A 26,888-nucleotide genomic window follows, 5' to 3' on the forward strand; every position below is an offset into this window, starting at 1 on the left:
AGTAGGTTTCCATTCCACGAATTCCACAATATGGATCCATTTCCATAATGGATCCATTTCCACCCATTCCACATCGAAATTATTAGTCAGCATCCATATCCACGCCATATTCACAAATGTGTCGTGGAGTGTCGTGGATTTGAACCCTGTCTGTGACAGTAAGGAAAGGGTGCTCCTTGTCTTGACACTGTCGTTAGCATCTGCCGGCTGGACTGGCGGGAGTCGAGACAGTTCTTGCAATTTACCCTGGACACCACGCTGGGGTGTCTCGGGAATCTGGTTTTCACCTGAATCGTTCTGCCACTGTACCGACCAATTGTCATCTATTTTACCTTCCTGCTGAAATGATGTTCCTTTTGCCGCCACTGATGGCCGGGACGTTTGGCTACTGGGCTGTTGAAAAGTACGTGAATTAGAGGCTCTTGTCCAGTCATTCATCCGCACTACACCTACGTTGCCGCCTAGGCCGCCTACCTTTGCTTTAGGGAAATCAAGTACTATACTGTAGGTAAGCCATTGGGCAAAGATATCAAGGGACTCAAGATAATGGCGAGATCCGAAAAAAATAGATGGGAAAACACGCTAATGTCGTTCATTGGTTAAGTGCCAAGTTTCACCTGCTTGGTAGTATCAGGCAATGCATCTGGTCTTGGTGCTCGTAGAGGGGGCCGTTGAAGAAGCCTTGAACTTTGTATAGGCTCTTGACTGCCCTGGCCACCAGGTATTCTATAATTTCCACACAGACTGCTTCTGCCTGGGCTGTAGCTCAACGCGGTTATTTCTTGCGGTGGCTCTGGCCCAGGCCGGGCCGGAAGTTCAGGCCTGCAGGTATCAGACACACCTACCGGTGGCTGCCTTCACAACTACGTCGCCAACGGCAGCAACGGCGGCTTCGAGAGCCACAGAGTACTGTTTACCTAAACCCGACCCAAGCTGTGTTTGTCGACCTAGTGAATCTGCTGCCGGAAGCCAGATACCACGTGTTTCTCGACAACCTATTCTCTTCTTCCAACCTATTCCGTCGGCTACGTCAGCTTGGGCACGGAGGCACAGGCACTGCCCGCCGGAACTGTGGTCTTTACAGGCTGCTCGTCAAGCTCAAAGCTGGTGATAGTACTGCTGTTGGTAGTATTCCTTTTAACTGCCTTAAAGCAATCCCAACAGCCGATAACCTAATTAGTCGAGGAGACAAATCTTTACAGATGAGCCTTACTGATTCGACTTTGGATAGGTCAACCAGATCGCTTGGAAACACAATGCCCTTGTGTTGTTTTTATCCGCCGTATTTACAGGCAATGAACGGGTTGACCGTATAAGGAAACGACCAACAACAGACCAACCCGCAGCACGGCGGCTTGAGGGCCCTAGCTTGGGACTTCCTGCTAGAAATAGCCCTGATCAACAGCTTCATTCTGCAGCAACGAGGAAACCCACGGTGGAAGCCAGAGAAGTCTCAAGCGGAGTGGCGGCAGCTTCTTTTTAATGGCCTTGTTGCAAAGTATGAGCCTAGTAGTCAGTCGAGACAGAGATTTCGGACTGGGGATGAGTTTACGCCTACATCGCAACATGAATGGTTCCGTAATAAAAATCCTGTTGCTTGCAAGGCTTGCAAAGGGATGCGGCTTGGGGAGATACAGTCGAAGCAAAAACCTTTATTCGCAACCAGCGGCAACAGAGGGGAAATACGGAAATCCCGGTATGGCTGTAAGCAATGCCAGGTATTTCTTTGTACCTCTGGAAAATGTTGGGACTTCTGGCATCACTTAAATTAGGTGGGGCGCAATGTACCTTGTGCTTGTGACTCTATGATTGGTTGGAATCCCTGCTCGTGACCTAGGTGTTGCCTTACGCCAAAGGGATAGGGGGCACTTTGTCTTGACCAATTCGTAAATGATCTCGTCCCCAGTATGATTGCAACTTCAACAGAGTATGTTGATGATACGCTCTTGCAATTTCTTCAATTGCGAGAGAGAATGCCCGTTCCACAAGTTCCTCTACCTCCTGGCTCTGGGTTACTTTCGAATGCTACCCGAGCCTCCTTCAGCCATTGCTGAAAAAACATATCAACCGTGATTTTAGACACAGTCAGGGTTTGAACATTAACCTGCGAGGCGAGTCGAGGATGCAAAGGGGTTCGCGGAATATACAAGCCAACGAGTACATCGAGTGCGAGATGGCCACGCTGCCAGTCCATCTTGGCAAAAGGGATCCATAACATCCCAGAAGTCATTATAGTATCTTCTAGTCCCAGACCCTGCCGTTCAAGTAGCTCCTCCCGACGGTGAGAGGGTCTGTTGAGAACCGTCCAGCACGAAAGCTAGATCCACTGGTCGTAATACAGCATTTTCTCGCCAATAAAGCTGTGAACCAAGAGTTGACAAAGCATCTGAGCCGTGTAAAAGCCGAGGATACTTTGGACGTAACGCTCTGCTACGTTGGACGGTGCTGGTTGCTCAGCGAAGCCGGTGGCGGCTCGGAAAAATATGTGGTCCAGAGGAAGAGCAAAGCGAGCGGCCTGCGTAAATAGAATTGCGTTTATTTCCTTGGTGGGGATCGTCCAGAATGGTAAATGATGAAGACTGAGTTCCCCTACAAGAGGAGCTGTCCGGTTGAGTGGCCCGGTGTGGCTTTCACGAGTAGCCTGGAAATAGCCATTGGACCGCATTATCAATATGATGTCGAAGCGCAAGGTGACCTTTTTTCGAACTCCATAATTTGACAGCATCTTTGGATCTGATACAGACCTCAGGTGTCGCTTATTCGCATTCCAGGCCTTCAGAATTGCGGCACGGGACAGCTGCGTTCTGGTGCCCCGTTCGCGACTCTGACTGGAAGAAGAGAGATCGTCAATCATCTCGTCATCGAACGCTAGTAAAGGAAGGTATCCAGACCCGAAGAGACGATAGTTGCTGTACATGACCGAGAAGAGTTCTTTATTGCAGTTATATGCCTTGGCACGGATAACGGCAGGCTCACGACTCCTGGGGCAGCCTGGGGTGATGGCTCCCGTTGCCTTGATTCGAGAGTGGTACGTTCCGATATCTCGGAGGAGAAACGAGCGGAAGTGGCTTGCTGCAGGAGGCGTTGCAGGGGCAATTGCAGAAAGTCTCTGATGTAGGTGTTGATGGCAATCACTTTTCCATAGCAGCGTAAAAGGCTCAACCCTATTGTCGCTGCCGCGATTTTGGCCAGGGACATAGTCACGCGTCCCGATATCGAGCCAGCAAGAGTGCAGGTCCAGCTGCTCAGGGTCCATGCCGCTAAGGATAATGTCGTGGACAAGCGTCATGGTTTCGTGAAGGCTTGGTGTTGCAAAGATGTTCTTGAGATCATGGGACTGGAAGAGCAACCGTGGATTCTTGAAGTATGCAACACCTTCTCCACTCTTGGTCTGGACAAGAAAAGAATCGGCCTTCTGAACGATGGAACTCCAAAACGGCGCGAGATCGTCGGTCGACAGCGTGTATGGTAAGTGGCAAGCCCTACTATCATCTCCTGCTCTCCATCGACCCATCTCGGGCCGCTCCTGAAAGGAACGAGACTTTGCGTAGGCAATATCAAACGACCTAGGAAGTTCTTGGCGAAGAGGATCAGAGATGCTACAGCGAGATCCAGTTCGTGATAGCCTCACTTTTGGAGATTCTGATGACTCAGAAAACGACGAAGAAGTTCCTGATTTCGTTGATCTATCTCAGGATATTGAGGAGCCCGAGCTGCCGCCGCTTCCAACGCCGCTGCCCTCCTTCGAGACCAATTATTCCTCCACATATCACAGAATCATGAATACATTACACCCCCAAAGGCACACTCAATAAGAGATCATCATCCCTTTCCCCGTTGGGTCGGAGGCAGGATCAGAAGTAAAGGCATCATGGGGCAGGGAAACGCAGCCAGACGGCCCCGCGGTTCAATCCGCACACTTCCGGCCGCAACACCACGAAAAATATGCCTCACACGATAAATTGCGTTTGGTGATAACTTCAATGCACTTCAATTGATTGACTGTAGCAATTTCGAATTGATTGCGATAAAATTGAAAGCTGTGGCCAGAGGTTTCCCGTTTTTCCGACCTATTTCTCACCCATCGGCTGTCCCAGATTTTTATCACTGGCCCAGAATTTTGCCGCCCACTCTCTGAGTGGGGCTTCCGTTAGGTCAGATCCTCGGGTATTTTTCTTGTCGCTTTCCTGCGCTGGCTCTTCTGAAGTCGGGGTGTGGGGTTGGTGTGTGATCCAACGATAAAATATGACAAACCTGAGGCATCGGATGTGGTGCTGACTCCTCCTATGAGGTCATGTTGATGCCACGATCATATAAACCCCGCACAATATCCGTGGGAATTGCAGTTAATCCTCGATCATATGATACGATGACTCGCTTACAGATCAGTGGCGTGATTTCCACCAAAGCAATCATATGATTCAAGAATGAGTGAAACATAATCTCGGACGAGTATCATAGAGGCAAGCCAAGCGAGAAGGCATCCAAGTCAGCTGTCAGCCAAGCCCAGATATCGGGTTTTGAGTTAATGGTAGCCACAACGGACTGGGCTAGACAAACCGAACGGCGTTGAATCTCGCAATGTTCCTAACTCAGGATAAAGGGGCGAGTTGTTCACCGGCCAACACGAGGTCAATCCCTCGCCTTTCACCTCAAAGCAGGGTTCAAATCCATACCACGAAATCCACATATGGATCCATAATGTGGATCCATATCCATTCCATTCCATTCCACGTGGGCTTCAGCATTTCCATATCCACGCCACGAAGCCCCTTCCACATGTTCCACATGTGGAAATCGTGGAATATTTTAGGTGGGGTTCGAAAATACCTTGATTTCCTTGTGAAATCCCGCATATCCTAAGTACTTTCTATCACCCACAACAACACAACATCGATTTGCCACCCCATTTTCCTCCGTACACAATGAGTCCATTCTGGGGGCTTCACTGTTACTCGCGTTACTACCCCAAATCGAAATGGCCACTCCCCATCCTACCAAGTCAACCACATCCGTTCCAGAACGAACAGAAGAGGACAATCAACGGCTCTTTCAGCTCTACAAAAGCTGGATCTTGACGGAGAGAGACGGCAAGGCGCGTCTATAGGTATATCGGTTCGGCTACGAATATCCAGCATAACAAGAAACAGGAACGTCGGTGGGTGTGTTGCCTTTGCGTCAAGCAACGGCGGATTTTAATGGACCAATGACAAAAACATTGACGTCACCGAGGGCGGGCGGGACCCATTAATTACCATTGTTGGACGAAGTAGGTTTCCATTCCACGAATTCCACAATATGGATCCATTTCCATAATGGATCCATTTCCATAATGGATCCATTTCCACCCATTCCACATCGAAATTATTAGTCAGCATCCATATCCACGCCATATTCACAAATGTGTCGTGGAGTGTCGTGGATTTGAACCCTGCCTCAAAGCTAAATATTAACACATCATCGTTATGACAACAAGCATTTACAGTGAAGCAGCAGCCTTGCAGGCCTTGATAGAGGGTACGTCTGTTTTTCCCTGCTAGGTCCCCGAGCTCTAACCCTACAGCGAACCTGCGGGTGTTATACCCCGTGCACCAGATGGAGGTCGTGACATACAAGGGCGACGACGGTCAGGTTTTTGCTTGCGTAGTTAGGGTACCAAGTCATCGCAAGTGGTACATGGGAGAGGTGGAGATTTTGCACAAAGGCGAGCCTGGTGATCTGCCATGGGGTTTCAAGCACTCTCTGGAGAGTGTTTTCCGTGAAACTCAGGAGCTATTGGGGACTCAATTACAGAGGCTAAGTCTCCGAGGGTGATAAAGCCCGATCCTCCGATATATATTTGATATGAAGTTTTTAATATTGTGACAATATAATATGAGGGTGTCCATATTGTCAATATATTACTTTATTGGGTTGTTGGTTCTGGGGCGAAATTGCCTCGACAGTAGCCAGGCATGCCTTACCCTACACCAGCGACAAGGATGCTTGCTTGGCATGTTATTGGCGAGCGTTCGCCTCAACACGCGTCTTTATTGCCAATCAAACATAACATGCGACCACGCGTGTCCTTCACGCGTCAGGGGAGGTACGATTGGTACGGACCAAGTTGGGTTGACCAGTGGTTGCCTGTCGACATTAGCCATCGTCACCTCTGCCCATTTTCTTCATCACTATCAAGCCTACTGACTAACCGTACCGCCATGCCTCAACAACGCCTCCCTCTTGTAAAATGGTCACAACGAAGAGAGTCGTCAATTTCAGTCGACTTTTCGGAGTTTTCCAGCCAGCAGTTACATGGCCTAGACGAAAGCCAAACGTCCAAATCTCGACCTTGCACAGCCTCTACAACCCAGCGCTCATCATAAATCAATCAAATCAACTTTGAGGTAAAAGTTGATTTGTTTGATGGGGCTTCGGTCCAAAGTTGATTTGTTTGATTTGATTGGCTCGTCTCAATCAATTGTATGGGAGGCCTATATATTGAGTATGTGAAGGTATTACGCCGGATCCAAAGCCTCAATTACCGACTCAACTGCCCAGCTTTACCCCGCCGTGTCGGACCCAGTTCCTCAGACAATGAACTCGCTCCAGCGTGTCGGCGCCCATTGCGAGCCTTTGCGATGTTAGTGTCAGCTTGGCTAGGCTGAACTGCCTCTCGCAGTCGGTTGCCATAGCCGGAATGGCAAAGACATCCAAGGCAAAGCTGCTTAGCACCGGGAATGAAGGCTTGTGGTCCCTCCACCATTGGATTGGCTCTTGCGTATCTTGTGGCTCAAGACGGAGGTATTTGTCCATCTCGCTAACACTGCTGCTCGTTGCAAATACCTTTTTCGTTCTGCTGTTGATCCATTGCGTGTAGTGATCATCCTCTTTACCCCTGTTCGTTAATGATGAAGCAGACTTCGACTGTAAGTCGTCCGTCCGCTGGTTCGATTGATACCACCGCGCGAAGTAGTCCTTTATGCCCGCCTTCGCATCGCGAACCCAGGCCAATTGCTCCTCAGTGGCCCAAGTAGCCTCCAACCAGCTGATGCCGAATCTCGGATGAAGGATGACTGCTGCCAGGGTTGAAAGCCACTCCTCCCAATCCACGTAGTGGATCCACTCGTGGATTCCACTGTCCACTCCACTAGCAAAACCCCAGTGGATTGGCTAATCCACCGAATCCACTCGGCGATGTCGTGGATGGATTGGGTGGATTTGGGTGGATTAGAAGTGGGGGTAGTTAAGGGGGCCCATGTATTTTGGCAAAATACCTCTAACAGAGGCTGATGTGCCCCATAACTTTTGCAATATTGCTACCCTATGTCAAAAACACCATGAAACTTCTGAACAGCGCAATTTTAGAATACATACAATATAGGAAACACTATTCGAATGTCCTATGCTTTCTCATTGGGATGACGTAAGTCTTGATGGATATACTTAAGATTTGCTCCGTGAGTGCATATCATCATGAGGGCCATCAATAGGTGTACATTTTCCTCAACAACATATCCAGCAAATATCAAGCTCGACTGTCCATACTTTGGACTTATAATGCAACAATTATACCATTAAATAACTGCCGGCAAGCTGATTAAAAAAACGCGTCCAGATCCCTCAATATCTCAATACTGCGCGAAAAATTGCAAGCAATACTAATCGCGTCAAGCTCGTGATGTGAAGGATGTTAGGGACTTATCTAATACCCGACCCCAATATGGCACTCGCTACGTGCTCGTCCACATCAAATTAGCTCAAAGAGCAAGTATCTGAAACATCTGCAGGATAAGGGCATATTGTGCCAACTGGTCGCGTTGGACGCGTCATTCGCGCTGACCTGACGACCTGTTGTTGACCCATCACCTGCACCATGTTTTGCGATTTCGACATGACAAAGAGATTATTTTATCATGACCTCGCCTGATTCCTGCTTCGACATTTCCGACAGCGCCTTCGGGTCCGCTGCCGAATCAACACCCTGCCCGACGCCGTATCCTACCCGTTCAACCTCGACCTCTGTCTCGACTCTGAGGACCTCTTCCGTAAGCGATGAACAGTACGAACGTACGCTCTGGAGGCATTTCCCAGGCTGGGCGTTCTCTGAGCGAGCCAGGGAGACGCGTTGTTGGGCCTGGCAATTTGGATATGACATCCAAAAGGAAGACGCCCGCAGATGGATATGCCGAGCGTGCATTCGCAAGAATAATCCACATCCACGTCATTTCGAAGCTGATGGCATTCATAACGCGTACAATCATCTGTTCAACGACCACGGGATCCGCGCTCCGCCTGGAATGACCCAAGGAACTGCTGAAAAGAAGGCGAATTCTAAGGGCAGAAAGCCTCCGGGGCAGCGGACTCTCGCTGAATCCATGAAGCTCGATCTACACGACCCCCGAGAACAAGCGATTGCGAATGACTTCATCAAACGCTTCGACAAGGAACACTTCCGGAGGCTTCTGATCGATTGGATCGTGGCCAAGAATCACTCCTTTTCAATTGCCGAGGAGGCAGAACTCCATGCTATTTTCGATTATTTGAACCCGTCAGTTTCGGCACGTAAAGCCAATATTACCCACACAACTGTTCGAGAAAAGATCGTTGCCGCGTTTGAACAACACAAGCAGAAGGTGATAGAGGTCTTGGGCAAGGCGCCTGGCCTTATCCACATCTCCTTCGACGGCTGGCGGTCTGGAAACCGATACGCCCTATATGGCACATGTTGCTTCTTTAGGGAATGAAAACAACATGCCTTGCAAGATTACGCTTGGGCTCCCTGAAGTTAGCGCCAGGCACACTGGGCCTAATATCGCCGCAGAAATCCTCGATGTAATTGAATCGTATCAGATCCAAAGACAAGATTGGCTATTTCACGCTTGACAAACGCGAAAAACAATGATACCGCCATGGAGATTATTGGTGGAGAGCTCGGCTTCGTTGGGGCCCGCAGGCGAGGGCGCTGTTTTGGGCATACCTTGAACCTCTCCGCCAAAGCCATTCTATTTGGGCATGATGCTGACGCTTTTGAGCGGCGGATATCAGGCGTAGGGCCTCTTACCGAAGCAGAACATTTGATTTGGCGCAAGAAGGGGCCAGCAGGCAAACTGCACAATCTTGTGGTAGCTATCCACAGATCTGACTTGTTGACTGGCATGCTTCGCAACATTCAACAAGAAGCCTTTAACAAGTCATCTGACCCAAAACTCAACGCCAGGAAGCCATTGGATGTTATTTTGGACAACGATACGAGATGGCTGTCACAGTTATACATGATACGACGAGCTCTACTACTTCGCGACTATATCGAACGACTCATTGCCCACCATCGAATCGACTTCGAACAGCAGAACAAGGCCAAGAGGGGCGGTCCTAAGAAGTCACTCACATTGCCCTTTATTTGCCAGCCAGAGAACCAGCTATCCGACAAGGACTGGGAGGTGGTCGAAATATTTGCGCAAATACTTAGTTACTACGAAGCCACGATTAAAATGCTAGAAGGCGACGGCCAGATCCCGCAAGCGGAAACGTGGGTGGACTGGGTCATATGGCAATATTTGGGACGTTATTCAAGGCTTTGAATTTCTTCTCGAGCAACTTGAACGTTTTAAGGACATCGCGAAAGGACTTCCCTGATACTGAACACTTCAGGATCAACATCAATTTGGGCTGGCAGAAGTTGAATGAGTACTATGAGATATTGAGCGAGACGCCCATCTACTACACTGGCCTAGCGCTCCATCCGGCATACTGATGGAAATGGTTTGAACGCAACTGGACTGATCGCCCTGAGTGGATTGACGAGGCGAAAAACATGGTTCACGATGTCTGGCGTTTTGAGTATCGGGAGGCCACGTTGCCTGGACAGGAGCCGTCAGCCGTTGAGCCAGTTCCCAAGCAGCGGAAGACTTCGGACAATCCGTTTCGGGAATACCTTAAACGAAACCGCTACACAGCGCCAGAAGCAGGTCATGATGGCCTCGCGCCAGGCGAAGACGAATACCTGCATTGGATTACGCACTGCGAAAGTGGTGATGGCTCCATCAACGATCCTCTCGCTTACTGGCACGAGAAGCGATTCAAGTATCCAAACTTATCGCGAATGGCGCTTGATTTTCTCACGATACAACCAATGTCTGCTGAGTGTGAGCGTCTTTTCTCAGCAGCAGGTCGGATGGTGAACCCTCTGCGCTACCAACTTGAAGCCCAGATTATCGGGATGTGCCAGGTATTGCGTTCATGGCTGAGGGCGGGTATTATTCATGAATTAGATCCCTTCTTTATCTCGGTAGACGAAGAAAAAGTCGACCTCGAATTAGCTCAGATCAACAGCTTGAAGGATGGGCAACAAAGTGGCTCACTCAGGTGGTGGGCGTTCAAGACGAGATGGGAGCCCGTTGGGGATAAGGTCTCACTCGGAAGTTGGAATAAGGGACCTACGTGGGCAAAGGCTTCGGGAATAGCGTCACCATCATGGCATCAAGAATAGAGGCACTTGCCAATCCACCCAATCCACCCAATCCACCCAATCCACCCAATCCACCATAGCTTCCAGTGGATCCACTATACTGAGATATTCAGTGGATTATGATCTACCCACTCCACTTGAGCTGCTAGTGGATTGAGTGGAGTGGCTTTCAACCCTGGGCACAGGGCTCATTCGCGGATTCTGTCAGCGGCAAGTTCTGGCCTTGTGCGCAGTGGCCTTTCACCGCGGCCGAAACGTACGATGGCGGCTTCGACCAAATCAATACTAAGAACCCCATCCTTCTTGTGAATGGTAAATTGGATCCTGTCACGCCTCTGAGTGGTGCTTGGGACGTATCTTCGCGCTTCAATGGAAGCAGACTTCTAGTCCACGAGGGTGCCGGTGTAAGTTTAAAACTCCCGCTCTTCCTGTTCTTAACCTAACACCATATAGCATGGGTTTCAGAAAAGCGTATCTAAGTGCACAAATAAGGTTGTACAGAGATATTTCGAGACGGACGAGTTCCCGAAGCTTGGCATGGTTTGCAAAGCCGATAGAAATTCTTTTGAACAAGCTATTAGTGATGCTGATGCAAAAGTCTTTCGGGAAATGCCTGGCGAAGAATGAGGAGGTTTTTGTAATCGGTTTCGAACGTTCGGAAATATCATCATGCTATGATATGTTAGGACTGTGAAATAATTCGAGGAAACGATTGTTGATGACTTTTGTAGGACAGATGTCTTTCATACTTCTTCTTGTTCTTATGTATGTCAACTTCTTCACCTACTTACTGTTGACCACATTTGTGTTCTCATTTCAAATTGTCAACCTGAAATCACTGTTAGATAATCAAGTAATGAAGCTAATACGTCTTTCCACTTCATAGTACACGACAAATAATAACAACGTGAGCAATGACTTCCTAATTACCGGCACCGGCCACCTTCGGTAAACGAACAGACAACACTGGCACCTAATTAATATCCGAGATATGGTAGTAGTCGATAAGTGCTATTCGAGGCACAAGGCTACTACGGGTTGACGTTGAGAAGTCAACCTTCAGAGTCATGTAGCTCGGATTATGGCAGGGAATCTCGACGTTGATGGATATTACTCAGAACTAACCCGAGCATCCCGATCATAATCAATCTACATACTATAGGTGTCCTGTTATGAGTGGTTTATGGCCAAGCTACATCCTTTACTGCAGGGCGGCCGCATAACGCTCGGTCACAACGTGTTTAATGCTCAGGTTTGCCAATTTCTTGAGATGGCCTATTATGTCGTTCAGCCAATAGCGATCAACCATGAGGTACATATTATGAATGTACATCATTCTATTAAAATTCTAGTGCCCTCTTAGCCCCGATGAGGGGAATTAATGTATTTGTCATTCAGCCGTTATGCATAAATTGCTCATTACCGTCGTGCTAACTCGCGGAGCACCGAGATTATTCTAGCCTAATCAGCTCGATTAAAGCACAAGCAGTTTTGTCTCTGATATGCTGATCCATCATGATTACCATCTGCCTTATGACCTACCTACTCGTTTTGCGAGATGAGAGTGGCGCCCAAGAGCAGACGGCTCTTTGGATATTACTTGGCGCAGTTGAATACGATGCCGGAAAACATGACGCAAGAACAAAAAATTACTAATTGTATCGAATTCATGGATGTATTTATCGCAGAAGTTTCTTAACTAATGTAATAAATACCCCCACGCCCAACCTGGCCTTCTTGTATCTTTCAATTTCCTCAATGTCCCATTGATGAACCCAAGCATAGCATCAGTATCATCAACATTTGAGTTTAGCCCAGCCATTGATCTGGACATTCCTCCTTTGTCTTCCAATCTGTTTAGAGCCTGGTGCAGCTGTCCTAGGATTAAAATGAGGCCGTATAAGGTGGGTAGCCTGTTACGAGGCTCAGAAATCCTGCAGACATAACTATTCTTCTCCGTGCCTGTTAATGTCTTTTGGAATGACCCAGCGCCATCTATTGCTTTTTTTCCAAGCTCTCTCCTATCAAAGGCCTCGGAGCAGGTCCCCGTTCAGGAGCCAAAGCTTTGTGGCGACGAATTGCGGGGTCGCTCGCTTTGACTTTTAACTAACGTATTATTCGCCACGGATTGTGGCCTTAAAATTTCAGATACTTGCAAAATATCAAGCATACCAGCATCCTTTGCGTCTAACAACATGTAGGATGCGCCCACCTGCAGGAGAGTAGAGCTGGCACCTCAACCGCTCATCGCAACTCGTGCAGCCTACAGTCTGTCGCCTGATGACTTCCTTTAGCCCGGAGGTATCAATGATGAATCATTAACTGCTGATAGCCGTTCAACCATTCCTATTCTGGTATAGAGAATCTTAGCTAGTGTGGCATGTAAAGCCATATGTAACATCGCGCAACCGAGGAATCCCTTTGTATGTGTTTCTGTCTACGCCACGAGTCTCTTCCTCTCCACTGTGCGATTTTTCTTTCTTACTCGGCTTTTACATGTGTACAAGCTAAGAATTTCATTATCCGGGGTGATTGAGTTTGTGGAGCGTACCCGCGGCCGGTCAACAGCTTATGGTCCTCTTGATACAGACCCAGATGCCCCGTCGGTGTCTCGCTCACTGCAGGCGGGTTCTAGAGGAATAAAATTAAGAATGCTTCAGGGGCCTAAACAATGCGTGGGCATGACATTGAGTTGCCTTGCTTTACTTTGACTCTATACAATATGATATAATATGATATAATATACCAAAGATTGACGATACATTTGGAACAAAGCAGTACTAGTAGCACATAACGGGAAGACGCAACAATCCATTTCTCTTGGGCTTAGCAAGCCCTGCTGAAGATAATCAAGTTATGCTACCTTGGTTAAACGAGGCAAGAGAAAGCAGGCTGGCTACTATCGTAACTATTGTCTGCAGGTGGTTGAAAAGGGACCAAGATGTGCTAATTTTCTACGTCAGTCCCTTGGTCAGCCTCTTCTCATGATTCCCATTTTTAACTTATCCGTATTAGATCAACAGCAGTCTTGATAGTCTTTTTCCAGGACAGTTTTGGAAGTAGGATAGTACCAGTTAACCCTTTTGGACCCTTCCTCTATGTCTTTCTTTGGTACATGAAAGATTCTTTGAACGCAGAATCCAGGGACGCTTAGACGTTCGTCATGATGATGACGAGCTTTGTTAATGCTGATTACCTTAACCCTATAACGCGAGAATGTCTTCAGTATACAAAGCAAATGGCACATGTATAAATCAGTGTCAGAACACCTCGATCCTCAGATTTTCCCAGTGATACCAAGATCGCATCTCGACATCACATACCATTATCTCCGTAATGGCACAGCGACAATTATACTGACACCAACCACTTGTAAAATCTCCACTGCACCTTCAACTCCGCTCGTTCGAAGTTATCGTCAAGATTGTGGTCAGACCTACGATATCGGTCTTGACTAAACAATGAACCTGTTTTTCAGAGAAAACTGTCCGTGTTTCTGGCTTAAGCCTGGGGCAACTTGACAGCCGGTGGGTACTCATTTCCCTTGACTTCATACGATATATTCGATCGGATTCGGTCAGGTTCGCTTGGTGTGTCTTGTGATACATATGCATGATGTCCGTTCAGTAATTTTCTGCCGATAAAATGTTCGGGGTCCAGGATGCAAGCTCATGATTCTAAGAAAAGAGGCCTTGGGCTGTGACCCTTCTCACAGTAAAGTTCATTCCACCCTTGCTGCCCCCTACTATAAGAAAGTAAAGAATGACTTATAGGTTTTTATTAGCTTGCCCGGTTCAGGAAACAACATATTGTTAAAAACAGCAGGTTTGGTTTGTCACCTATCATCTCGAGTGGGCTAGAAATCATGTCATCCCTACTCATGCACCAACAAATCTTAGGATATTCATGCAAGTCCAAATATTTTATTGATAACAGTTCTAATATTCTGGGGCGTAAACTGGCCGTTGTTGAGACTGGCCAATCTAACTCACTATCCTAACTTTCTGTCTCTATGTATTCTATAGGTGAATGGATGGTTTCTCAGTTGAGCTGCATCATTGAAGCTATGCTTGAAATCAATCACCTCCTGTGGCTTCACTTAAGCTTTAGCTTTTACTTTGGACTGCGAGACGTAGTGTACAGTATTCATTAAAACAAGCTTCCGCCGTTGCCGCCGACCTATCACACTTTAACAGTCGTAGTCATACCCATAAAATAGGGAATGGGCTAGAGCTGCGGGGTATGCAAGCGTACCGTCACCTCGGAATCACTAATATTTGAACCTAAGACAACAGACAGATAGCCCAAAAAGCTGGCCTAATGCAAGATTGCAGGAGGCAGCGCCCGCCAAGGTCCACTAGGCTCGGCAGTTCAAGAGGGACGCCACTGAAACTGTCGTCATTGTTGGTCAAGTGGCTGACGATGCTGAAGCAGCCAAAATCAGCTTAGTGATGTAAGCCTAGGTGGACACAGCTTTTCGCACCCTTGATGAGGTTTGAGTTAGCCTGTCGTTCGGAATCCATGCTTTGGCAGATCTATGAACAAAGTGTCGTTTGGTACACAGGTATGTAGGAAATAGCTTCCGAGCTCCCCACTGTTTGCCACTAGCTACCGAAGTCGTTCGTTTGGTGTTGCTAGGAAGCTGACGCCTTCTCAGATGATCAAGGGCATAGAGCGAGCTCTCCATATTCCTTGATCACCAAACGAGTCAAGTCTAGAGTAATTTGTCGAGATCGAGGATATGACTGTGAGGATCCTATACGTCATAGATCGCCACGCGGCGTGAGGCAAAGTCGCGAAGGCGAAATCACTTCCACCCGGTTCGGCCATTGAACACTGGTGGAGCTGGTCCGTTGTAGGCCAGGCGTTCCGAATGAGAAATATAGAGTTGTCAAATATCTTGATTGACAGGAAATAAAATGCAACGGCAGTGACATACTCTCCAAGGTCAAGCTTTGCGCCATGTCGGCATATTCATATTTGGAAGGACTTGGTGTTGATGGCCTGCAACGCGACTTTCTTTCGTATCTCTTAGCACCTTCTAGCTATTAACCACCATATCATATACTCTTCCAAGTTACCAGAAACCTGGATAGTGATGCATCCACTTGGTGAGCTGTAGCCTTACCGTAGGCAAGGAGGCTTGGTGTGACTAAGTGTAACGGGAGCTTGACGAGCAGATACTGCTATATTTGGAGAAACCCGGAACTCGTAGCTCTGCCAGAAGAGCTTAGTTACATACTAGAATATACTGTAAGATGCAAGTGGACCCAGCGAGTCATGAAACTCCGTGAGATGTCGGAACTATAGCCAGCTAATATCGATTCGGACCATCTAATTCGACCATTCGATCCCGTCAGGCTTGCTGCTGCCCAAGCATGGTTGCTAAATCGACCACATTGACTTGAGCTGGGCTGCAAACTCAGGCCGCAGGTAGTAAGTCCAACCCTTCTTACCTTCACATGTCATTCCAACAACATGGCAAATGTATCAGTGACATGCCATACGCCAACCTGTTACCCCGCTTCCTTGATTGTGTCAAGAATTTGCCTTCAAGGAGATTGTGCACGCCAATGCCTTGGTTAGCAGCGAAAGAAGTGAACACAGAGGCCTTGCCATGCCTGGAGCTGTTCCAACGGCTGTACTACGTGCTTGGCGCTATTATAGTCCTGCCTCCTCCAGCATCTTGACCGATGAAGCTGCAGAACTGTTGAGTCAAGGCATAATGCTCACGACATCGTTGCAGCATATTCAACTCGGTGTTTATATCTTTGACTTAGTGATAGCGACGACCGCGATATGCTGCCGGCTATGGGCGCGATGGATCAAAGTAACCCCCTGGCAGATCAACGATTACCTCATGGTCGTCGCATATGTGAGAGACCACGCACCATCAACCATCTATTCAACACTAACGAAAAGAAGATCTCAGTGTTTGCAACGCTCAGTTTTGCGCTTTCTAGTACGTTATGTCTTCGCTTTTCACCTTCAACGACTGATAGTCTGTAGTTGTGACGCAGGGTAAGCTTGGTGTCCATCGTGCCGACTTAGTGCCTGAGCAGCACCTCGCTGTCGTTCGATATGTAAGCCAAGTATGAATCCTCTCCTATTCAGCAAATGAGGAAAAGCTAAACTAACTAGATACCAGGCCAACTTCATCATGTCTGCGATAATGATGCTCGCTACTACCATGGTCAAAATGTCCATCACCGAATTCTATCTCCATCTCTTCCCTCACAGGTGGATACGGTACATCTGCTATGTGCAGCTCGTCAGTCTCGCTCTCTTTATGGTCGCCCAGATGACAGCATATTTTACCATTTGCCGACCTTTGGCCTTAGTGTATGACTTCTCTGTGCCAGGGAAGTGCGGCGATCTTGTATCGTTCTGGCTCGCTGTCACCCTGATCGCTCTTTTCTTTGATGTCAGCTGCGTGGTCTTACCCCTTCCAATATTCTGGAGAATGAATCTTGAACGAAATAAGAAGTGGAAATTGACGGTGCTTTTCGGGCTGGGTTTCTGGTGAATTATTTTATATCCCACGGCGACATCCATGTTGACCTTTCGTTTAGTATCTGCGGCCTAACAGGCCTTCGAGTGTGGGTATACCGCAATATAGACTATACCGACTGGACCTTCGGTGCCGCTTACGGAATCATGCTCACAACTACCGAGCCGGTACTTGGGATCATCGCCGGTTGTATCCCCATCATGCTCCCGTGCTTTTCTCTTGTCATTGGAAGGATCAAATCTAGTTCATGCTCTGTTGAGCACGAAAAGACTAAGAGGTCAAGCGGTGTTGTGAAGGTTGGCGGGTCACGTCAATCCGATGCGTTCAGGCATCTGGAGGATCCTGGTTATGAAATGATGGAGGTTTGAGTAAGCCATCGACATGATATCAGTAGTTCGACAGAAGGCTGAGTGAAGTGGAATAGATGGATTATCGTGCAGCGGGAACGGCAGGTCAATTGTAGGGTGGACGGTGGGTTAGACAGACTAGGGGCTAAGGTCCGGATTATTTCTTCAAAGCGCTATTAGGCATAAACTAGAAATAGATGTTGGCATAGTATTAGGCACGTTTGATTAGAGTAATTAAGTATCATGTTAATAACATTTTAACGTATATAATAAACGAGTTGGCCCGATAAGCGAATTGGCCAAAATCGTAATACTCAGTAACCGAAAGAACGGTATTCAATCACGACATGATATTATGGCAAACTCGCGGAAGCTATCCAATCTAGAGGAGCAGACATTACTTCGGTATATTTCAGATATAGATTCGCGAGGATTTCCTTCCCAGATCTCTATTGTGGAAGAAATGGCTAATCGACTCCTGAGTCCTTGCTGATCGCGATGCGTTACAAGTCGGCAAGCGCTGGATTATCAATTTTATCAGGCCACAACCCAGAGCTTAAGATGCGTTTCCAGCGGAGATATTAATATCAGAGAGCCAGATGTGAAGATCCAACTGTTATTCACAAGTGGTTTGAGCTCGTGCAGAACATGATTGCAAAATATGGTATACATATGGATGATATCTATAACTTTGACGAGACTGACTTTATGATCGGTATGATTTCAACCGGCAAAGTAGCCACAAGTGCAGAGAGGCGTGGAAAGCCAAAATCAGTGCAGCCTGGAAATCGGGAATGGGTTACAGTAATTCAAGCGATCAATGCGGAAGGTCGAGCGATCCCGCCGTTCATTATAGGTTCGGGCCAGTATCACCTCGCCAACTGGTACCGAGAAAACAACCTCCCAGGCGATTGGACTATTGCAACATCCCAAAATGGCTGGACTAACAATGAGACGGGCCTCGAGTGACTAAAGCAGTTTGACCGGTCTACAGTCAAGCGATCCAATAGTCGCTATCGTCTTCTGGTCCTTGATGGCCACGATAGCCACCACTCGGTCGACTTTGAGACATATTGTAAGGAGAACAAGATCATCACGCTTTGTATGCCGCCTCATTCGTCTCATTTACTTCAGTCTCTTGATGTCGGGTGCTTTTCCATGCTTAAGCAGGCATATGGCCGGGAAATCGAGCATCTGATCCGATGCTCTATAACCCACGTTTCCAAGACCGAGTTCTTTCCGGCTTTTTATGCCGCATTTGAGGCCACTATGACAGAGGAAAATATCAAAGCAGCTTTCAGAGGTGCCGGGCTTGTTCCACTTGATCCGGAACATGTGGTCTCGAAACTTGATGTGCAGCTACGGACTCCAACGCCAGTTGAGGAGGAGACTGGCCCCTCTACCCCATGCGTCTCGAAGACGCTAAAAGACGGTGCTTGAGGCCGGGTCGCAATCGGAATATCTCGTAAAACGGATCAGAAGGCATCACAGCAGCTCACCAGAGTCAGTTCTGGAAGCATTGAAGTCTCTTTCCAAGGGGACCAAGGCGGTCATGCATAAAGGTTAGCCTAACGAGGCGTTGTAGCCAGACTGGCTGGAACTGATGACCCTTTTTGCAATAGGGTTATTATAGCCATCCGCCTTGCGACAAGTGCCTCCAGCTCCTTTCTATGTCAGGCGAGGAAAGCAATTGATCCCGGAATCATAGGTTAGTATAATCCCTCAAAACAGCATAAGAATGATATTTTTAATAGTGATAAAAATGAAGTGAGTTAATTTTATATTCGCTATATCGAGAAAAAGGAAGAATCAGAATGGTCAAAGACAATGAGTTTTCCGAATAAAATGAGAAATATATACACTTAGAACCAGCATCAATCCATCTTCAGACAAGAGACTGTCTAGTTGCTCCTCCACTTGCTGTCATCAAAACCAGTTCCCTTGCCCTCGTACTTACCAGGAGTCCACTTGCCATCATCAAAATTGTTGCCCTCACCCTCGTATTTTCCAGGCTTCCAGGAGCCATCGTCGTTCCTCTTGATCTTGGACTTGTCACCGGGGTACTTGGTAGGCGTCCACTTGCCATTATCGTGGCCAGTACCTTCGCCCTCGTACTTGCCGGAGTGCCAGGACCCATCATCGTTTCTCTTATCATATTTCTCGGCAGCCCACTTACCATCGTCAAAGTGGGCTCCCTTGCCTTCGTATTTGCCAGGAACCCATTTACCATCGTCGGCGGGCTTGTTGGTAGGAAGTGCCAGAGCCGTGACGGCAAAGGCAAGAAGAGCATAGGAGTAGCGCATCATAGATGGTGTAAAGGATGAGTAAAGAAGGTTGAAGCAAAGACAAGGTCTCAAGTTGAAAGAACCAAAGATTGGAGGGTTGTGCGTGAGCTGTGTTGATTGTTGAAGGGTTGATAGTGATGATGATAGATACAACGGCGGGATATCGTACCCTTTTTATCATTGTAGCTGTCAATCATGTGGGCTCATGATGTTCAATGTGCTTCCTTTCCTACACCAAAACTACGAAGGCCGAAGTTCCAAAACTAACCTCGGGATCTGTCCATGTCACCATTTGCGTGAGGCAGTGACATGATGACAGCTGATGTCATGTTCAGCCGCTTGGTAGCTCTGACCTCAATCACCAGCAGCCTTTTACTGCTCATTTCACAGTTATCTAACAAATGCTTTCACCTGCGGATAGACCGTCCCAAATGAAATCACGCCATCTAACCGAAAGCTAGCACCACTGGCGGCACAGCATAGCTTCGGCCAGCTCCACTGAGCCCCATAGAGAGCCTTGAGCTAAAGGGGCTGTGCTTGAATGGCCCCGTGGCGTAGCGTCAGAAAAGAAATTGTTCTATCTGGATGATTGATGATGGCGACTCCATAATAATGTCTTCAGACCCTGTACAGAGGCTTATACTAGCCAATCAGAGAAGTGGACACCGGAGAAGGCGACTGACCCGCTGACGTGAGCCCCGAAGTTCGCTCACAGTGGCTGGCGGAGCTGAAACGCGCTGACGATTCAATTGAGACTTGCCAGTTGGTAAATCTCGTGTAATTGACAACGCTGGTAAAACAGCGAGTTGGCAGTGCACGATGGGCCTCACAAGCTGAGAATGAGGATAGTATAAGGATGCCCCAGTGTACAAGTCATGGAACTGTTCTCCCTTCACTTGCCATCTCGCCCTCTTTCCAATCCAGCTCACTAATCATGAAGATTCTGTTTCGTTCTATTCTTTGGCTTGCTGTAACCAGCGCTGCTGCCTGCAAGCCAGCACCCCCTAAGTCGAAAACCACTTGCAAGTTGGCTGCCATTGACAACGTGGATCTAAGTGTCGGCTTCAACTACAATGGGGACTGTGCCCCAAGCACCGGAACTCTCAACGGCTTCATGATCTTTGTCGACTTTTCCGATGCCGAACCTGCTCAGGGTGAAACCCCCCAATCGCTCTACGACGCCGTGGTCCCCCAAACAGCCGAATGGTACAAGCAGGCCTCTCACGGGGCTCTGTCTTTCCATGTCACGGCTGATCTGTCCAAGTTCTACCGCATGCCCACATCTGCTGCATCTTATGGCTGGGAGTGAGGTCTCACGTGGGCAGAACATCAAGAATACATCCAGGATGCTCTCGACGCCTATACGGCCAAAGGCACTCGCCCCCCACCCCCCGAGTCGGATGTCCTCTACGTTGTTCCCGTAAATAGCGCCGGTGGCAGAGGAATCTCTCGATCCATCACCTTTGTTACACGAGCCAACACCAGACAGGGTGATAATGTTGCCAGGAAGACCGTCACCGTTGGAACCGACGCAGTAACAACTTGGGGGCCGAAAAGCTGGATTGCATTGGCTCACGAAACGGGACACACCATGTGCTTGGCTGACTTCTACCCGTTTGAGAATCTTGGCCTGGGTTACTACGTCGGTGGCTGGAGTGCCATGGGGGACGTCTCTGGCATTGGCCCCGATTTCTTCGCCTGGGATAAGTGGCGCCTGGGTTGGATCAATGACAAGTCTATTGACTGTGTATCGGAGCGAGGAACTACTCAGCACACTCTTACTCCACTAGAGCTGAAGACTTCTGACAATGACATCAAAGCCGTTGTCGTCGCCGTGAACCAAACCTCAGCACTTGTCGCAGAGGCCCGTATACCGGAGGGTCTTGACTCAGGCGTCTGCGCCCCCGGTGTCTTGCTCTACACGGTTGACACCTCGGTCAAGACAGGCTATGGTCCTGTCCGTGTTCTGGATGTAACCCCAGGATCAGGTGGCTGTGGTACTGATAGTGTCTACGACAAGAACGATGGAACGCTGTCCCTGGTTCCTGGCTGGGGAGTTGAGGTTACTGTAGTCAAGCAGACAGAGAAGACCTATACCATTCAAGCTGGCGCTGAGTTTTAGGTGTTAGAGTTTATATTAGAGGTGTTTTTGGAGCGTAATAGAGTAGACAATCAAGAAAGAGATAGCCAGTAGACGGGGTCAGGGTTATAAGAAGTGCTTCATTCAAACTGTGTGCCAAAACCCATGATCTAAGCAGAAGTCAATTGCCCACCTTACATAACTCTATTATACGTTCATTTATGTAATGACTTCAGAGATGTTGGATTATCCTTTTCATTCTTTCCCCATCTTGAAAAGTTTTAGCTACTGCGGCGTAATATGGAAAATGCCACGTGATTGGCTAACTCAGAATGCGAAAAGGGTCTGGCGCCTTGAATCCTTCAACCAATGTTATTCGACAAGCAATGTTTTCAACCCCCTTCAACTTGTACCCTTCTAAGCTTCTCGGATCCGCCTGACAGAACTGCTCACCTCTCAAAATGGTTTCCTACACTGAAATAAGAGCCTCTAACTCTCTCATAAATAATGCCCCAGCCCCAAGCGTTGGATGCAGTTTGCTGAGGCTCCTGTCGCAGCGATGAACCCTGTAATAATGATTTGGGCCTTCAATTTTGATAGAGATACTGATATGCTGAGTCATCGGACTCTTTTGTTATAGCTTTTTGTTGACTTAGAAATAACAAGTTATGCTTACGTGGTCCCTGAAATTCTCTCATACTTATTTACAAGGCCTACAATTAGTACAAACAGATGTGCACCCCAATAAGTGAATCTATTCGGCGAGAGCGTCTGACATTGCAGGTGCAGCTGAAGTATGCTTAATCGGGTAGTATATGTCTCAAAAAGGCTAGAAAGGCTTGGTGAGACCCGGATGCAAACTTTTAGCATCTCACTGTCGTACGATTCAATGGAACATTACATCTTTTGAGAGAGGGGCATCCACTCGAACTAGCACTCTAAGATTCTACATCATGAATCTGGACCCATATTCAAGCTGACTACGGCGCTCGTCTTACTGTCGATGCCCGACGTCAAGGAGGATTTGCTGTGAGATTACCTCGTGATCCTAGGTGAAGATGACTCGAAAGGAGTTCACGATTTGATCCTGGAAAAAGATTGAGTTCTGGGTGCTGAGATCCGTTGCTTTGAAGGATCAATGGCTATTCCAATCCATTGGCGGCAGGGATGGGGATACTCTTTTGTCTCTAGCTTTGGCCTCGTCAGCGCAAGTTATTCTTCTCCAATCGATTAACACAATATGCTTATTTCGATACCAGATACTTCTACACCGCAACGCCCAATTACGAGCTACAATATAGGAAAACACAACAACTGCGAGAACTGTGGTTTGTGGAATTAACATGTTATGGTTACGCCAAATAGGATCGACTCCTTCCATAGAGCAAGGCACAGGTCACACAGCCCCCAACCCAATTTTATGTGTTAGAGTATGATTCGAGGAAGATTCGGCGAATCTCATCGGGCACTTGGTGGATCCCCGAAGCAGACAGTGAGATTTAGTCATCGGGAACTAGGGAGTAGATCCACAAGGTACGTAGTGATATTTAGCTAATAGGCAAAGGCCAAAGGCTAAACAGCAGTTAATGACGGCGTACAGTAGACCTCAGCTCAATTTTCTCACTCTTCAACTATATCTGTCGGAGATTAGTGGCAATGGCACTCCAACCCCGTGCTTTGTCCAAACAAACAAATTGTTCAATCACCTCCTTACCTTGTGAAATCATCAGTTCCATCACCGATCACCTCGACCAAGCCGATATCAAATGCCTCCTCCAGACATGCCGAAACCTCGTCGCGACTATGACGCCAATAATGATGCGGCGAGACATCGATGACGGTATATACAACTCTCTATCCTGGGCCTGCTACTTTGGCGACGCGGCCATCGGGAGACGCTGCTTGGATATGGGGGCTTCCCCAGATGCCGCCTTTCTCCATGATCCGGACCGACGTCTTCTTCCATTCCAGAGAAAACCAAATTGGCCTGACACATACGAACGTGGTTTGACTGGCTATTCCTACGAGGTCACCGTCCATCCGACCAGGAAACTCGGCCGCATCCCGTTATTCTATCCAGTGCTGGATAGCCACGCGTGTTGTTTCATACTGTTTCATATGAAACTGAAACAGTCCCTGGACCCGGTTTCGTATGAAACAGTAACTCCCCCAGTTTCATATGTTTCAGTCGGTTTCATATGTTTCATATACGCCCGATGAGTCCCAAATATCTTAGTACTTAACCAAGAAAATTTTGCAAACCAAATGCCTTCAACGCAGTTAGAAACTTGCTAATAGTAAATATGTGTCGCATATCACCACTAGGTTCGTGCGACTGGATGTGAAACGCGGCCCGTACTTTGGAGTCGTGTCTCCGGTTTTACGTCCAGCTTGTCGCATCAAGGACTCCAATCCTAACGACATGAGCTTAAATAGCTGTGCCCGAACACATGGCGGTTCAATTTCATTTGTTCTTTAGTTAATTCTTATCAGTTGACTGGTGCCATCACTGATCCCTGTGGAATTAATTGTCCGACAACATGTCATCAGCTTCGCCCGCTCCCTTGTTATCGGAGCCTTCTGATGAGCTCTTGGGGTCTGCTTCTCCTGGTTCTCCCGTTCCCGCGAAGCACACATTGGATCACTCTCTCTCTCTGATCGGGCTGGCAAGCGCGCCAAAGGCCGTACGAACAAAAGCACTTGGAACGAGGCGCGTGGCCCTTATGAAGAGAGAGGGGAGAAAGCTCGCGATACCTCATACCACGAAATTTGGTACTGCAAGCACTGCGACTCCACGAAAAAGCCTAATTCGATAACGACGAACCTGAGTCGAGCCCGCAAGCACCTGCGGGACTTTCATGGCATCCGGGTGATAGAGCATGTGGGAAGGTCGGATCTGAAGAAGCAGCAACATGGCACCATTACGGACTTGTTCGGAAGGCAGGAGGAACGTCAAGCCAGTCGAGACCTTACTGAGGAAAAATATTTGGCAAACGCTATTAATATTCCTGCATTCGAGAAAGCACTTGCCAGGCTTCTTGCGGTTCGCAATATCGCCCACACATTCATCGAGTACCCCGAGTTTCATGCTGTTATACTCTCCTGCAACTATATGGCCCGGGACGTCCTCCTACTCAGCCGCAGAGCGGTGCCGAAGCTTCTCAAAAAGACTTTCGCTCAACAAAAACAAGGACTCGTCAAGAAGCTTCATAATTCTCTCTCATCTATGGTCCACTTCACCATTGACATGTGGACCTCATCGGAACAGAAGGCGGCATACCAGGCAATCGTGGTCCATTTTGTAGATGCGGAGACGAGAGGAGTCGCTCAAGCGTTATTGTCGCTGCGCGAGTTCAAAGGAAGCCACAACGGGAAATTGCAAGCCAAGGCTTTCCTGGAGGTTGTCGAAGAGTACGATCTCAGAGGAAAGGTTGGCTACTTTACGATGGATAACCACGACGCTAACGACACTATGCTTGACGATATCGCAAAAGAGATTGATGGTTTAGATCCGGTTGCCAGGCGACTACGCTGCAGTGGCCACATCATGAACCTCATCGTTCAAGCCTTCCTCTTTCGGAGTAAAGCAAAGAAGATTCAAGAGGATGAGAGAGAGGGGATTGATGAGGCGTATGAGCGGCTGTGCAGGCTATCCGAAAGAGAAGAAGGGGGCATTATTACGAAGGCACAAGCTACCGAGGAATGGCGGGAGTTTAGTGTTCTGGGGAAACTTCACAACTTGTGCATATATTCAAGGAGCTCTACCAGCATTTACAACGACTTCAAGGCCGAGATTGGCAGGGCCTTGCCGAGGGACAATGACACACGTTGGAATTCATGGTTTCGCCTCATTGACGTGGCAATTGAGAATCGGGCAAAGTTCATGGATTGGATTCAAGAAAATCATGCCAAAATCGAGAAAGATGCACTGGACCACAACGACTGGAACGAACTAGGAGATATTCATGCGTTCTTACAAGTATTCCACCAGATCTCGGTGCGCCAAGGCCGGGAGAATACACTCGATGAAGTTCTTCTCCCATATGGGATTTCCTCCATCATCACTTCACGCGGACTAAAAACCTGTGCTTTCAGTGGCCCACGCTTCTACGCGCGCTTTCACGTGGCTTGGTTAAAGTTCGAGAAGTATTACCAGCTTACCGACCAAGCCCCGGTGTACGTGGCCGGTATTCTCCTCCACCCAGCACTCCGAAAGAGCTATCTGAGTGAGCAGTGGAAGAGAAACCCAGCCTGGGTCAGCAATGCCGTGAAGGCTGTAAGGGAGATCTGGTCCACAGACTACAAGAGCTACCAGCTCCCAGATGAACAACAGGAGAAAGAGCAAGAACTCGATGAGTTTGATCGCTGGAGGCAGAAGGTGTACAGCACAGCGAGTGAGGTGAAGGATGAATTCGACCGCTTCATTTATGCAAGTAATTTGAAGCCTTCTAATGGCCTGGTTTTGATGATGCTTCGCAGGGCTCACAGGTTGGGATTGGACAACAAACGGCCTTACAGTGGTGGCTTGAACCGACCCAGCGAGAGAATTTCCCCCTCCTCTGCCGTATGGCTATTGACATATTCTGCATCCCCCCCCATGTCTACGGAAGCAGAGCGAACCTTCTCAGGCGCAAGACGGCAGGTTAGATGGGATAGAAGTAGCATGTCTGCCAAAATGGTAGAGGCATGTGAGTGCATTAAAAGTTGGATAAGCGTTCCAAAGGGAAAGAGCAGGCCGCTTCTTGCAGGGGTGTTTAGGGAAGCGGAGGATATCGACGCGGCTGTAAGGATACTCCAAGAAGATATAGAGAGGAGTAAGAGGGCAGAAAGTGATGGCGAGCCTAGGGAATTGGTAGTGTAGGTAGGCAGATAATACCAAACATCTTTGGGGTACTTGGAGATAAGGAGTATATCGATGCCGAGCTTGTCAAAAATTTGGACTGCAACTGGATATTGTTTCGTATGAAACTGAAACCGGTTCATATGAAACTGAAACTATACTGACGCCCGGTTTCGTGAAACTGAAACTCCCCCCAGTTTCAGTTTCATAGCGTGGCTATCCAGCACTGGTTATCAGAGTCGACTTGCCCGTCTCTGTGGCCGTCTGATCCAGGCATCGTTTTCTTCTTGTCTGGTTGAATTTCGGCATGTATGAGCGCTTTCCGTCGTGAAATCGGCTAGTTCCTAGTTACTCGCTAGCCTGAAAGGATGTTTT

At 48.1% G+C, this 26,888-nt stretch overlaps 5 protein-coding genes across 5 annotated transcripts; 3 read left to right on the forward strand and 2 right to left on the reverse strand.

The window, feature by feature from the left end:
* Nucleotides 1-2,317: 2,317 nt before the first annotated feature.
* On the reverse strand, nt 2,318-3,514 carry FOXG_16219 (uncharacterized protein; the record flags this gene model as incomplete). Its single annotated transcript, XM_018396291.1, has 1 exon — nt 2,318-3,514. The coding sequence occupies one exon, from the start codon at nt 3,512-3,514 to the stop codon at nt 2,318-2,320; it is 1,197 nt and encodes a 398-aa protein (XP_018256842.1).
* Nucleotides 3,515-5,595: 2,081 nt separating this feature from the next.
* FOXG_22376 (uncharacterized protein) lies at nt 5,596-5,814 on the forward strand (the record flags this gene model as incomplete). The annotated part of the gene is made up of 1 exon (XM_018402784.1): nt 5,596-5,814. The coding sequence occupies one exon, from the start codon at nt 5,596-5,598 to the stop codon at nt 5,812-5,814; it is 219 nt and encodes a 72-aa protein (XP_018256843.1).
* Nucleotides 5,815-16,249: 10,435 nt separating this feature from the next.
* Nucleotides 16,250-17,329, forward strand: FOXG_22377 (uncharacterized protein; the record flags this gene model as incomplete). Its single annotated transcript, XM_018402785.1, has 4 exons — nt 16,250-16,412; nt 16,460-16,533; nt 16,599-16,972; nt 17,023-17,329. The coding sequence occupies 4 exons, from the start codon at nt 16,250-16,252 to the stop codon at nt 17,327-17,329; spliced, it is 918 nt and encodes a 305-aa protein (XP_018256844.1).
* A 1,880-nt stretch (nt 17,330-19,209) lies between these two features.
* On the reverse strand, nt 19,210-19,614 carry FOXG_16221 (uncharacterized protein; the record flags this gene model as incomplete). Its single annotated transcript, XM_018396292.1, has 1 exon — nt 19,210-19,614. The coding sequence occupies one exon, from the start codon at nt 19,612-19,614 to the stop codon at nt 19,210-19,212; it is 405 nt and encodes a 134-aa protein (XP_018256845.1).
* A 913-nt stretch (nt 19,615-20,527) lies between these two features.
* FOXG_16222 (uncharacterized protein) lies at nt 20,528-21,715 on the forward strand (the record flags this gene model as incomplete). Its single annotated transcript, XM_018396293.1, has 2 exons — nt 20,528-20,898; nt 21,022-21,715. The coding sequence occupies 2 exons, from the start codon at nt 20,528-20,530 to the stop codon at nt 21,713-21,715; spliced, it is 1,065 nt and encodes a 354-aa protein (XP_018256846.1).
* Between the last annotated feature and the right edge of the window lie 5,173 nt (nt 21,716-26,888).

Source organism: Fusarium oxysporum, chromosome 6 (assembly GCF_000149955.1).
Source record: "Fusarium oxysporum f. sp. lycopersici 4287 chromosome 6, whole genome shotgun sequence".
NCBI lineage: Eukaryota > Fungi > Ascomycota > Sordariomycetes > Hypocreales > Nectriaceae > Fusarium > Fusarium oxysporum.